This window comes from Simochromis diagramma, unplaced genomic scaffold (assembly GCF_900408965.1).
Source record: "Simochromis diagramma unplaced genomic scaffold, fSimDia1.1 OVJJ01000585.1, whole genome shotgun sequence".
In the NCBI taxonomy this organism is placed as follows: domain Eukaryota; kingdom Metazoa; phylum Chordata; class Actinopteri; order Cichliformes; family Cichlidae; genus Simochromis; species Simochromis diagramma.
In genome coordinates, this window is record NW_024387398.1 from 2,555,577 (window position 1) to 2,570,352 (window position 14,776).

The following is a 14,776-nucleotide window of genomic DNA, read 5'->3' on the forward strand; positions in this document are numbered from 1 at the left end:
AGCTACTTTAATGTTTTGTTCAACTATGTGTGGTATTTTGGATGCCTCAGAAAGCAGCTATCCAGATGAGTGGATAGCTGCTTGTATAGTGAATTCAAAGAACCACAGATTTACAGGTTACAGAGGGTTTGTTAGTTTGCAGACTATTTACATACAGAAAAAGAAGACTCTGCTTTTTTCTGCTTTTTTGGGCAATGACCAATGAACATATTATTATTAACTTTGTTTGAAAATACTTTTACTTATTATCTATTTGTTTTCTGTGACGTTCTTCAGATTATCGTTTTAAAGTCACAACACCAAATTTTAAGTACATACATTGTAGCTATGTGAAATGGGGATTGCTTTGCTTGTATTATGGAAAATATGAGTTGCACCATGCAGTTGCTGCAGTCAAGTACTTGTGTGGTGACCTCATTTAAACTCCCCCCCCCCACAATCATTTCTCACCTCTCAGAGAATTGCTCAATGTGCTGTGGCTTTTTCAACTGTAAGTAGTTTCTTATTATATCATATCAGATTAACAAAAAACATTTTTGGTCACTGATGTTTAAGGGTATCAGCCTCTGAAATAACTGTTCACAGTATTGATATAATTTGCTGTATAGTTTTACTTTCACACTTTCACTTTGACCAGAAATAGAATCAGAATACAGGTTTTTGTTGTTGCTGCTGTTTTGTTTTTAGAATCATGAGCAAGACTTTTAACAGTGATCAGAATATTTTCATGCTTTTAGCAATGTTGAAAGTTTTCTGATCACATTTGAAATTTTACCACACTGTAAAAGTATGATTGTTTTTTTTAAACTCACACATTCTTTAATAACTGAAGATAACCAGAAAAACCCAACAGATCAAACATGCATTGATCTGTGTATTGCATTTAAAATAATTATTTGAAACCTTTTACCAAAATGTTGGGATGTAGATGCATAAAGTATTATTCTGTAACTTGTAAATCAGTAAAATCCTGATACAAGTACAATCCCGAGAAATTCTGTTTTGCTTCTTTTGACTTTCATTTTTTTCTCTCCAGTACCTTTACTCTCCAGGCTGTCTTCCACTGCCTCCCTACCTTCACGGTAAATAATGTTTAAATATCACAGTCTATGGAGACTCCTGCCTGGTTTTATCTGTCCACCAGTCAATCACCATTAAAAACAAGAAAGGGCTAAGAGCTGATCCCTGTTGTATTAAAATGTACTTTGATCTATCTACAGTGTTGGGAAGGTTACTTTTAAAATGTATTCCATTACAGATTACAGATTACATGCCCCAAAATGTATTCTGTAACGTATTCCGTTACGTTACTCAATGACAGTAACGTATTCTGAATACTTTGGATTACTTAATATATTATCATGCTTTTTACAACTACGTGAATGTACTATTGCTGTGATTTATTACTTTTACTGAAGGTCCGAACCGTAGTAAAGGGGCTCTGGCTAATATGTCGGGTTCCGTGTCGGGCTGAAAACTAGCTTTACTTTGTTGTCTGGGTCAACTCTGCTTGCGAGAGACAGAGAGAGGCGTTGAAAGGCTGCTCCAACAGAACTTATTGTTTCGGAGGAAAACACAAACACGGTGTACAGTCGAGTCTTAATAGCTTACTTACAACTGGGCTCGTCAGGCACTCTTCTTGGCTGCAGTGGTTATTATTATATTTACATGCTTCCAGCTCCCGTTTTTCCTCGATGACAACTCGTACCTTTCCACTCCCCTTTTTCTCCCTCCTCGCGCTCACAGACCCATAACGTGTATGGCAGTCCATTCTCCCTGCAACACGGACTACACTGCCCATGATGCTACATTCTTTAGAGCTATGCTTGTAGCATTCTGCCTGTTAGCTTAGCACAACAACAACAACAACAACAAAAAGGCGCTCTCTCACCCAGGAAACACGCAGAGAGAGAGCGTCGCCCTGTAACCATGGCAACCGTAACGCTGCCGCCTGGAACAACAGAACGTAGCTGTCAAACAAAACCCAAACAGTCCTGACCCGCGACAAGATGAAACAGGAAAGTACCGCAGTGTAATCCATTTATTTGAACAAAGTAACTGTATTCTGAATACCACCTTTTTAAACGGTAACTGTAACGGAATACAGTTACTCATATTTTGTATTTTAAATACGTAACGGCGGCACATGTATTCCGTTACTCCCCAACACTGTCTATACATCTACGTTTGTAAGATTTTCTTCTAAATATTGGAATGTTTTTCTTCCAGATTCCTTGCTAGCTTGATTATGACTTTGACTGGAAAAAACAAGACACAAATCAGTTTGTGTGCAGTCAAAACAAAACTGCAGCACTTGAGTCGTGCGCCACTAGATTATACTGGCCATCACATAAATAAGTGTGCAGTCTGTGAACACTGAAAACTTTATTCTTTTAATTCATACTTTGACCTATGCTGCCTGGTTATAAGTGTAGAAATTAGTTGTTATTGTTATTCTTCAGTTATACAAGATTAATAAAAGCAATGACCAATCAAAGTTATTCCTGCAGAATCAGCAGCGACAACAACCTGTGTAGATTCACTGTAAATGGTTTGAATTTTACAGGAAGTACATTTTCTGTGCTTCAGCCAATCACAGTGATTTCCACTTGGTAAACCTTGATCAGCTTGTGACTAAATCTTCCTTTGAGTGGGAAGACATCAGTTGTGCGAGAGAAGGCTGAGGTACCACAATGATCAGAAGACTGCTTTCTTTGATTCTTCTAAGTACATTGTGTAAGTTGACTTCACTGAAACATCTGACATTGTAAACAATATAAAACAAAAATCTGTAAGGTTGAGTAATGTTTATATATAGATGATACCTTTTTAAGTGCTTTGTCCTGTCATGTTCTAACCAATTTTTGTTTTGTTTTTAGCTTTGACCGAAGGGGATGAGGATCCTTTCCAGAGCTCTATAACTGTGACTAAACTTGGAGATAATGTGACTCTGACATGTAAAATCCCTAGGGATGATGTTGGGTTGTCTTACTGGTATAAGCTGAATTTTGGAAACATGATTGAAACAATTGCTGAAGGAAGTTTTGACAAAATATCACAAAAGGGACCATTTAACAACTCAAGATTCAATGCCACAAAAGTGGGTGATATTTATTCTCTTACCATAACAAATGCAACCAAAGAAGATGAAGCAACGTACTTATGCCAAGCAGGAACGGCATACATAATGAAATTTTTTAATAGCACGCTTTTGGTCGTGGATGGTAACGTATTTTAATTTGACTGTTTTTGTCATATCTGCTTCTAAACCCAAATAATTACAGTTAATGCTATTTCATGACTTTTTATGATTCACACAGATACAAAAACGCTGCAGAAATCTTTCACCGTGAAACAAACTTCAGACGTGGAGTCAGTACATTTGGGTGATACAATGACTCTGCAGTGTTCGCTCCTCTCTGAGAACAAAGATGACGCAGATCAGTGTCCAGATGAAGACAAAGTGCACTGGTTTAAAGGTGCATCAGAATCCCATCCAGGCAGCATTTACCACGGCAGTCTCAGAAATAAAGAGGACGGGAGATGTGACTACAGTCTGTCCAAAACTGTAACAAACTCATCTGATGCTGGGACGTACTACTGTGCCGTGGTGACATGTGGACAGATCCTGTTTGGTAGAGGAACTGAAGTGGAGATAGGTATGTTTTTAAAGTATTATTTTAATATTTGCTTATCTGTACTAGTTGTTGCTGCACTGATTTTGTGAGCATGTAAGAGAGCAATTTAAGTTTGATCGATCTTATATAAACATTATAATGTTCTTAAGCCTCACTGGTTTCTTTGCCCTATGAAGTATTTTTTCAGTTTGCAGCCCACATGAGTTGATAAATTCACAGGTGGCATTTAGCTGCCTCTGTGACCTTTGCTTCTTTTTTCTCTGTACTTTTCTGTGTATGTGTTTTATCCCCATTTCCTGCAGTGTTCTCGTAAAGGCCCCTCTGTTTCAGCTGCTCATGTTGTCTTGTGTACTTCACATGATGATTTTTGTTGTGACAGTGTTGTTCATATGAACACTTAAAATACACCACAATCCAATAGGAAAATTGTATAATAAGAATATGTCACATGAAGTTTACAAGCATGTTAATAAATTAGTTTTGTTTTATTTTTTCAACTGTGTTTAAATTCTCCCAAATATGAACGTGCTGATGTTTAGCAGAGGGGTGCACTATGACACATGTTCAACATAGCTGGGCTCATTTGTGACAAAATCTAAAATGCAGTGAGAGATGATTGGTCTCATTATCATCTTTCGCTGCAGAAAATCATTAATCTTGTGATTTGATCATGACAAACCCTCTGATGAGTAAGATAAATATATCTGTACAAAAAAATTAAGGGAAACAGTTATTCATATTAAAAAAGGCTACAACTGTATTTGTGAACTCTTTCTGCACCACTCTCTTTTATTTCCCGTATATTGACAAATTTCCATGAAATAGTAATTTATCTGTATTATTTTTTATTTATATTGTACAATCCAATGGTGAGTAAATGCAATGGGTGAGTAAATGAATGCATTCAACACGAGGTACAACTTTCATTTTGCCAGATTCAAAGAGCGTCACCTTTGTGAAAGTGGAAATTGAACTAAGCTACACATAGTTCACTAGCCCATTAATCTGGCTTTGTTGTACAGCTGTTACTGTGTAATGTAGGGAAGAAAAAGTGCTCTTGAGGTTGAGGAGAAAAAGTTTGTCTGCAGGCATGTCATGATTTTCAGGGTGGGCCAAGTTCTTTTTAATATAATTGTTCTGAAGTAGTGCTTAGTAAAAGTTGAACGTATACATAAAAAATCATGAATGAATGTCTGAACTATTATGATAATTTATTACCGCACATGTAGGAAAATGAGTCAATGAAGTGGTTGGAGTCCAGAATGTTTTTTGTTTCTAGTCTTAAAGTCCTAAATATGAAAACAATCATTATACGTACTTAACATAGAACTGATCTGTATGTAGACGTGCACTGTTACACAGACTTGTAAATGAGATGTTAAATGTCTGGGATGTTTTCTCATTCCAGAGGGGTTCCCGCTGGTTACTGTGCTTGTGATACTGCTGACCTGCTCTGTGGTTGTGAATATTGCACTGATTCTCACCAGAAAACAAAAACCAGATTGGAAACACAGCAGAGGTAGGTTACTGACACATGCATACACATATGTACGTGTGTGCGCGCGCACACACACACACACAAGCGCGAGTAACATCGGGTGTCGCCTTCTGCTGCTGTTGCTCATCTGCTTCAAGGTTCTGCTCAAAATTCAGAGATTCTCTTCCGGATCCCTTGATTATAATGAGTGTTTTTTTGAGTTACTGTTTATTGTCATGCTCGTGATTGGCCATGTCTACAAAATTACATCTTTCAGCACTTTGCGTGAAAGGTTCCAGTTTTGGTTTATTTAGTGGATGGTCCTCTGAGGGAAAAAAAAGAAGGAGAACAAAGTTGCCAGTTCATGAACTGCAAAGTTTCTGAACTAGTAGAAATTCAAATGTCATATCAGGTAATATTAGTTCAAGTTTTCTCGGCAGTATACCCCAAACATGTTGTTTGTACTTTCACCACCATAGTTTTTTACGAATTATGAATGTCAGAAATGAACTATGTCCCAACTTCCCATAGAGTACATAAACAGAAGAGCTTCTGCTGAGCCTTTTATAGCAATGACAAAAAATTGAGGTGACATTGGGGAAATCCTCACTAATAATGCATGATGTGATAGATTTCAGTCAGAATTAGACATAAACACTAGAGATCTATCAAATCGGTCTTGCGCATTTTCAAACACCAAACCTCAGAAGCCCACTTCCTGGATGAGTCACGGATACAGAAAGCGAAGCAGAAGTCGTATCACGTTTCGTTTTATGACCATGATAGTGACTCCATAGACTAATGCAGCCATTGTGGTAGACAGACTTTATTTCTTGATGTAAAAGAACAGGGTGTTCAGAGTATGAATCTTCTGGTGACAGCTAGAGTAGATCAAACTATGAACTGAATGTATCCATCATAATATTTATAGTAAAAAGAACTGAAGCTAACATGACAGCTAACTGAGTCCCTATGCAGTATTAATTTAGTCTTGATGATTAGATTCTTGGTTCTGACCTGGGAAACATTTACATTAAATAGCATATATTTTTAACACTGTTAACATCTCCATTTTAGGTCTTCTGCCAATGGTAATGTCTTCTTTTTATTAACAGGAAAAGTTACAGCCTCCAATCAATCTCCAGTCAGTCAACAGGAGAGATCGACTGTGGATCAGCTGAATAATGTGGTATATAAAATATTAGATGTTCAGACAAACACAGAACCAGCAAGCTTAAAATTTTCTTTAAGAAAAACACTTTTATCATGTGAAATACATTCAAATTGTCAAATGAATCTGAAGCTGAAGTGTAAAATTACAGTGTAGTAATCGATCACCACTGGCATCCCAACAAAAGCTGTAAGAGAGGGGGTTGGATTGGACTGATGAGTCAACAAGAATTGAACTTTGACACAGAGAGACACTCGTTAATGTTCAATTTTCAACTATACTCTTTGTTTTTTTTTTCATTTTCCATTTTTTTTAAATTTAACACTAAATTAAAAAAGTACTTTGGTTATGGTTATTAATTTATATGGTTATTCTTATAGGAAGCAGAGTTTGTGAGGTATTTGCAGTTAATTGTGACTATGTTCTGTGTGTTTTTAACCGTATAATGTAAATCGTAACCAGGCTTGAAATTGATTGTTCAATTACAGTTTGCTCTTACTAATTTACAGGAGGGTGAAGAAGTGGGAGTAAACTATGCGGCACTTGATTTTCCCTCAAGAACAGCTAAAAGATGAAAGAATAACAGGGAGCTACCGGATGACACGGCATGTACTCTGGAATAAGAGACTACTAGTAAATCTTTCCCCTTTGAAGAATATATATATATGTATATATATATATATATATATATATATATGTATATATATATATATATATATTACATATTTACTGTGTTAATATTATATGCATGCAATATTGATTAACCACTCAAATGGATAAATACCAATAAATAATCTGCTGTCATTAAAACTATGTTATATGTACCTCGTGTGTTCATGATTCATGTATTTGACAAAGACAAGTCACAGTTTATTGTTTTTATTCCTTATTTCAACTTCACAGAAATTATGCTTTAGAGGAGGGGTCTCAAACTCAAATGAGCCGCGGGCCACTTCCTGCACTGTCATCTCATTGGAGGGCCACTTTAAAGTGGCCACTTAAAGGGCCTGTTACACTCTGCTGTCATATTAAATCATTTTTCGTATAATAATTAAAAAAATAATAATTTCTTTACATTAATATGCGGGCCGCAAGGTGACGTGTGACGTGGGCCGCAAATGGCACGTGGGCCGCGAGTTTGAGACCCCTGCTTTAGAGTAAAACAAAGCTCATGTTTCCTGAACCTATACTTTTATATTTAAGTTTAACAATACACATAATACACTTAAACACGTGATCATATTATTAATTATATTAATTTATAAAAAAACAAAACAGAAAGCAGCAGGCATGGGATCTGTAACACAATGTGAGGTTTATTTTAAAATTCAGGACATGCTCAACATTTCCTTTAGCATTCAACTCAACATAGAGAGCACACGGTTCTCAGCAAACTCTGCCCTTCTTGCTCTTGTTTCTCTAGCAGAAAAATTCAGTGCAGCATAGTTTATTTCATCATCAGCTTCAGTCTGCGTAGTAACAAAAAGCAAATAAAAAAAGTAGTTTAGATGAAGATACAAAAATCTTTGGACATATTTAAACTAAATTATAGCATCATTTTCATTACTTACTGGTTGGTGTAAGCTGTCAGTTTGTACTTTCGATACAGCATTTCCTATTCCTTGACATAAAAAAAAATATTATCATGATAAATATGTGATAGTGAAATACACTTAATGAGACATTGCCTTCTCAATTTACTGCAGTTACTGAAGTTTCACAAAGATATGATACCCACTCTGGAGCATAATCCATATAAAAATTGTCATCAGTCGGTTCAATAATTTTTCCTTATGATTTTAAAGTTGAATTGGTTTTATGTTTTTAAAATGCATGAATGTTGAACCACTGATAACGCTTACCTTTACATTTTTTACATATCCTTCGGTTGCAGATGAAGAAAACGTTTCCAATAACAGAAACGGCCAAACAGGCTATTAATATTGTCATTTGAATAAATACTGGTTGTGTTGTTTGCTCTACAAAACAAACAAAAAAAATCAGTTCTTAAAAACATGTTTTGAGTATAACTTCCAGTACGGGAGACAAAATCAGGCACAGGTACCTTGAATATTAAGTATAGTTCCATTTCCAGATATTATTTCCCACATGCGGCCACAGCGCAGTAGTAAGTCCCAGCATCAGAGGAGCTGACGCTCTTAGAGAAGCGATAAACACATCTTTTCTGAGGGTTAGATCTGTTCTCATATTCATTATGTCTTTTCCCGTCAGTGTAGATGATGTTTGGATGAGATCCCGCTCTGAACCAGAAAACATTATGATCTCCTGGACACGTCTTGTTCTCAGAATCAGAGAAGACTGAACACTCGAGAGTCGCTGTGTCTCCTGAATAGACTGGATTTGATTCCATCTGCTTTTGGACAACGATATAGTTTGATGACCTCTGAGTGTTTCCTGTGTAATACAAAACACAAAGTCATTCTTCAAAACATGCTCAGAGATTTTTAAAATGTTTGTAAAAGTAGAACAGTTGCATACCTTTTACTAACAAATACATCCCGCTCCATTCACCACTAACACAACTGCCTTGCTCACAGTGATAGTAGCCCTCATCTTCTTGGACTGTCTTCACAATAGTCAGGTTGCCAAAATGTTTATCAATTCTTGCCTCAAATCTTGATTCAGGAAACTCTGGAGTATAAACAGGTTGTGTAGTTCCATAAAATGTAACAACTAATTTAAGAGCATCTCCGACACTCTGCTTGTACCACTGGACTCTACTGCTGATCTCTTTAGTAGTTCTAGCACATGTTAAAGCTGCTGCTTCACCAAGATGAGCGGTTTTCACTGGAACCAGAGAATCTGAGTGAAAACAAAACATAGAAAGAAGAATCATGAGGGGAAAATATTCCAACATATTCCAATGTGTGTTATTACACACACACACACACACACACAGACACACACACACACACACACACACACACACACACACACACACACAGACACACACACAGACACACACACACACACACACACACACACACAGACACACACACACACACACACACACACAAATCAACATAAATAATTATATTTCAAACATGTGATCAGAGTAAGAAATAAAAAAGCCCTTACAGCCTTCATGGAGAAAAACCAATACCATCCATAATATGACCATCTTGACACTGGTCCTTGTTGAGGCATTTCAGTAGGTTTAAGAGGTGACATGTGCTTGTTTGTTAGAGCATCTGATTGGTTGAAGCATCTGATTGGTTAACACAGAACAGACTTAAAAGTACACTTCCTGTCACACTGATCTTAACATTTTTTGCCTCTTTTTCATCTTCTTCTGCAGTGTTTCAGACGTCTGTCTGATAGTAGTTCATGCTGTCAGATGTTAAGCACAGGAAAAGCAAATGGCAATTCTACTCCGGGTTGTAATACGTGCTGCAAAAAATACCTCAAATACATCAAACTCTGCACTACAGAGGAAGTTTACTATCTGTATTTTTTCATTGGTGTGGGGCAATAACATTTTGTTTGTCATAAGATCTGAAGAGCAGGATGAACAAATACTATATGGTTTAGCTTTAGTGGACGAAATTACACGAAAAGCAGCAGCAGATATTTTGGTTAATATCATATAAATTATCTCTATGGTGGAGCTATAGGTAAAGCCAGAATCATGCCAAGTGCAAGATCTCAACCATCACATGCCTGGACAACAGAACGTGAGGATGCTCTCCCCTTAATACAGTATTGCCACACAGAGTGGTTTCAAAGCAGAGCAACCTGGGCCTCAGCACCTCGCTTTGCACTAGGATACCAGACCTCTTTAACAACAGACCCTAGAACATCAGTATGTTCTGGGGTCAGTAGAGATGAAATTAAGTTTTCTATTGTCAAAGACAGTTTTTCTTAATCAGGCTCTGTGCAAATTTTCGATTAAGACTGACACGCAATTCAATATTTTTATAATTTTTTTAACCTCATTGACTCCAGAATTTAAAGGTTAATGAGGTGGCAAAATATGCATACAGGCTAAAATTCAATTCATCCAAATTATTGTTATTTATGTAGCACCAACTGACAACAACAGTCCAAAAGAGAAAATATCAGTGAGAAATGGTTCTGTGGAGGAAATGACTGACGTGTTTGAATTTTTAATTGATCATTTATACAGCGTTACTCATCTTTACTATACAATTTATATCTACAGATATAAATGTTTATTTTTGTTTAACAACCCATAATGCGTTCATGGTATCATTTATAAAGTTTAAATAAGTGATGTATTTATAAGTACATTTATCTTTATAATTAAGATATAACCTCATTGCATGTGAGTGTGTTAACAGAGGTTTTATTAATACTTATTTCATAGGGTAAATTAGGGTTATTTCATCCAGTTACTAATTGTTAGTTAATGAGATAGATCAGGGGTTGTGTCGTCTTTTAAAAAAGATGACACAACCCCTGATCTATCAACATTAAGTATTTTGTGTGAGTTCATATAAAGCGATCACTGTTTTTTCCTTATGAAGCATTTATTAATGAAAACAAAAGTATCTCAAATACCAGCTATCTTTACAGCAGAAAAATGATGCAGACAAAGCACACAGAGATACAGAACATACTAATATTTATTGCCAGATGTAAACATAAACTACCTGGGTTTTACAGAATACTAACTTTGTAAGAGGGGTTTAAGCAAGTTCACTTACAGAGTTCACTTAATTTTGCTCTTTTCTTTCACTCGTTAACCTTTTTAGCTTCTTTATTACACTTTTTGAATTGGTTACATACTGTTTGGTTTACTGCTTTCTCACATTATGATTATGTCTATCTTTCAGAGTAGATGGTGCTTGGCTGACATTTATTTGACATCAGTTTACAGGTTTGAAAAAATCCCACTAACCTCAACATGAATGGTTGTGAGAGAGTCTCATGGGAGGAGTGGATTTGATTCTATTGGCTGCTGGAAAGTGTAGTTTGTTATGCACTTTTTCTTTACACTTTCTGTCACATTGGTCTCATCCTGAGCTTTTTCTGAGTCTGTGTCCATGTGTGCAGTTGCATGGTAATATAAGGACTGTAACCATTGTTACATATATAATCACAATTCTGAAGTTGGGAAGCAGTGTTAAATATAGATAGGAACAAATGCAAATATTTGCATATCTCATAATTAATGAATTTGATGGAGGAACATTTTGCAACTATTTACCTGAAATGGCATCAGGGCGACCACACAGTGGATATAAAAAAGTACATCAGAGAGGTAGAGCTTCTCAGAAGTAAAGATGAGCAGAGGTTCAATAAACCTGCGAAAACGAAGTAACGGACAGTCCATAAGAGAAGTGAAGAAGCGAGTGCAAGCAAGGTGGAGTGAGTGGAGTGGAATTGCCACAGAAGGATAGCAGCAAAAGTAAAGGTCAAAGTTTACATGACGGGCAGTGAGCCCTGCTGGTTTGAGACTTAGTAAGGGAGGCAAACTGATTCACTTGTGGAGAGCAGGGACTGTGCATGTTGTGAACAGTGTTGGTCAAGTTACGGTCAAGTAATCGGTAACTAATTACTGATTACTTCTCCAAAAAAGTAACCCCGTTACTTTACTGATTACTTATTTTCAAAAGTAATTAATTACTTAGTTACCTTTTAAAAACACGATTTACAACCTGAATAGGTGATAAAGCGATAGATCTTTCAGCCCAATTCTACTTTTTCTGCATAATCCATCATACAAAATGTAATCAAATGGAAAAGTCTCTTTTTAAAACTTGTTTTATTAGTTTTAATCTTTTAACTTTATGCATCAAGCAAACATTTAATTATATGCAACATTCTCTGACTTGAATAAATTAGTTTAACATTTAAAGCTATTTTCTGCACATTCCAGCACATAAAATAAAATATTTTTTGTGTTTACACTCAGTCTTTCAAATAAATGCAAGTAAAACACAGCAGAAAATAAATAAAGTCAAAGACTCAGCGGTCCTGTTGCTCTATTTTCACCTGTAAAGCAGGAGCGGGGTAGGCGGAGGTTTACCCTGGTGCAGGTGTGCCGCGGTCAGTGGAAGAATCCGCGAGTTTCTCCGTGAGTTTCCCATTGCGTCGTAGCTACTCGGTGCTTGCTTGGAATTTTAGGGGTTTTTTTCGCTGTAAAAAGAAGTTTTCTTCCCACGCACAGCGGACACTAATGTTTTTGTCACTTTTTATGGAATCAAACTCAAAGTAAGGTCAGTACTTCCACGCTTTAAACGCTGCACGCTCATACTCTCTCCGCACTCGATATGTGATCCATTGTTGATCTGCACACAGCTGTTGTCACGAACGTCGCACTCGCTTACGTCACTGTCATGACACTCTCGCAAAAAAATCACGGTTTTAGTAACGCAGTAACGCAGCGTGCTTACGGGAAAGTAACGGTAATCTAATTACCGTTTTTGCAATAGTAATCCCTTACTTTACTCGTTACTCGAAAAAAGTAATCGGATTAGAGTAACGCGTCACAAGTAACGCGCTACTGCCCATCTCTGGTTGTGAAGGAGAGCAGGTAGCAGGTTGGTGTGACAAAGGAGGATGAGAATGGGATGAGACAGAGGCAGATGATCACAATCACAAAGTCTTTTTTATTAATTTTAATTAGTAACAACTGACAGACTGACAAATTATTTTTATATGATATTAATACATTACAGAAAGATTTAAGTTAAAAGAAGTTTTTCATTTAGGCAAAATATAACAACAACAACAACAATAATAATAATAATAATAATAATAATAATAATACATCGTATTATAATTGTAACTTTTTTCTTTAATAATCACTGGGGAATTACATTTAAAGGATTTAAGAACTCATCAGCAGGTGGCAACAGAGTATTTGTCATCATATCATTAACATGTGGGGCCTGCAAGGTTCCTGCTCCTCCTATCAGAGCATCTGAAACTAAATTAATTAATCTCAGGCAATAACACCAGTCATCATTACTAATTTTAACTTCAGCGCTTCAACAGTTTTTGTAGTACTTGCGTGGCAAACTGTGGTGTTACTTTGTGTTTCACCACTCACTAGAAGATTGTGCACATTAAATTCGATTTTGTACGTGTTGTCTGTTGACCTTAATAACGTCGACCATTCATAATGAAACAAAGGGCTAAACAGTTTTGGCTCATGCGTTCTGCTGTCACATCCACTCTCTGATCAGCTTCTTGTAAAAACTCTTCGGTTCATGTTTCAGAAGCAGTGAGAAACGAATGATGCATGGAAAATTCAGCGGTGGTTATCTGGTGTGAATCCACAGGGGGGATTTTTTTCTCTCTTGCTTTTGTATTTTTAGTTTCTGTGTAGGGGGCTAATGTTTTTCTCTCCTTTTTCACAGGACATGCCAGATGAAAATAAGAAGGTTTTAAACAATAGCAGTTTGCAGCATATCAAGCACTTGATAAGAACAGTTGTTCAATGAGAATTTCCATTTCAACAATGTGGTTTCCTTAATTAGTCACTGGTGTCGCTTTAATGTTTGTAGAAAGTCTTGAGGGCTGAAACAGCTGATCTTCCCCTCACGCACTTCTTTTTCTGACCTTAATGCAGTCTGTGACTCAATATAGTTCTCAACACAATAGCTAAAAACACAAGTTTGCTTAAGGAAACAAAACAACATCTGTTGATATTTGGATTTCAACAAAACTGATACAATGCAATGCTTCCAGTGTTGCATTTGTAACTGAATTGTGCCTACCCTAATTAGTTTTTTCAGAAAGGAAGCCATCAGAGGTGCAAACAGCCAAAGGGAGGATATCCTCTTAGCTATCGTGTCTGAGCATTCTTTTAATGCACCTTATTCCCCATCCTCGAGGTGCTATTTAGTGCTATTTTCTCAAAGATGCTAGTGTGGCTAATTTATGTACAAAGTGTGTTTCTGCTGCAATAACAAATAAAAGGCCAGGCTTCTAATATCTGACGTCTTTCTTTTCAGTCACATGCAAATCACCTGGTGGTCGGCAAACTTCTTTCTGAGATACCGATGAGATTTAATTTGACCTCTGATCAAATAAGCCTTAAGTGCTACATATTTAACATCATGAGTGCATGAAAGATTTTACCTGACGAAAGTCGACTATTACATTTTAAACTGTAAGCACAGGTGTGTGGCGTTTGTGTGACTGAAAATAATTACTTTTGTACAACTCTGCATAAAATTGAACGAAACATGGCCACGACCAGGAAGACAGATCAGAAAACGATCTTGTTAATGGTTTAAGTTTTAAAAAAGCCAGCGAAGGCTTCTTGTGAACCAGCTGCATATTCTGTTGATAACAAAATTCATGAACATTCTGAGTAAACAGGTTTGAGGGGATGTCGGAAACAGAGAAGTGGCCTGCCACAGCCTGAATCTCACACTTCAGCTGCCACATGTGGCTTTGAGTATTCTTTTACAGACACCGTCACCGTACACATACCACAATTCTTTGAAATAAAAAAGTACAAGACTTGTTGATTCAGGCAAACTATTTCTGCGC

At 36.7% G+C, this 14,776-nt stretch overlaps 2 protein-coding genes across 2 annotated transcripts; one reads left to right on the forward strand and one right to left on the reverse strand.

Annotated features, from left to right (window-relative positions):
- The first annotated feature begins 2,566 nt into the window (after nt 1-2,566).
- On the forward strand, nt 2,567-7,110 carry LOC120720518. Its single transcript, XM_040010247.1, has 6 exons — nt 2,567-2,736; nt 2,880-3,224; nt 3,321-3,659; nt 5,047-5,157; nt 6,231-6,304; nt 6,796-7,110. The coding sequence occupies exons 1-6, from the start codon at nt 2,694-2,696 to the stop codon at nt 6,859-6,861; spliced, it is 978 nt and encodes a 325-aa protein (XP_039866181.1). The 5' UTR covers nt 2,567-2,693; the 3' UTR covers nt 6,862-7,110.
- Nucleotides 7,111-7,144: 34 nt separating this feature from the next.
- On the reverse strand, nt 7,145-9,692 carry LOC120720530 (signal-regulatory protein beta-2-like). The gene is given in 5 exon segments (XM_040010262.1): nt 7,145-7,755; nt 7,858-8,390; nt 8,393-8,701; nt 8,786-9,109; nt 9,386-9,692. Coding segments are annotated over 4 exon segments (729 nt in total). The 5' UTR covers nt 9,429-9,692; the 3' UTR covers nt 7,145-7,755; nt 7,858-8,337.
- Between the last annotated feature and the right edge of the window lie 5,084 nt (nt 9,693-14,776).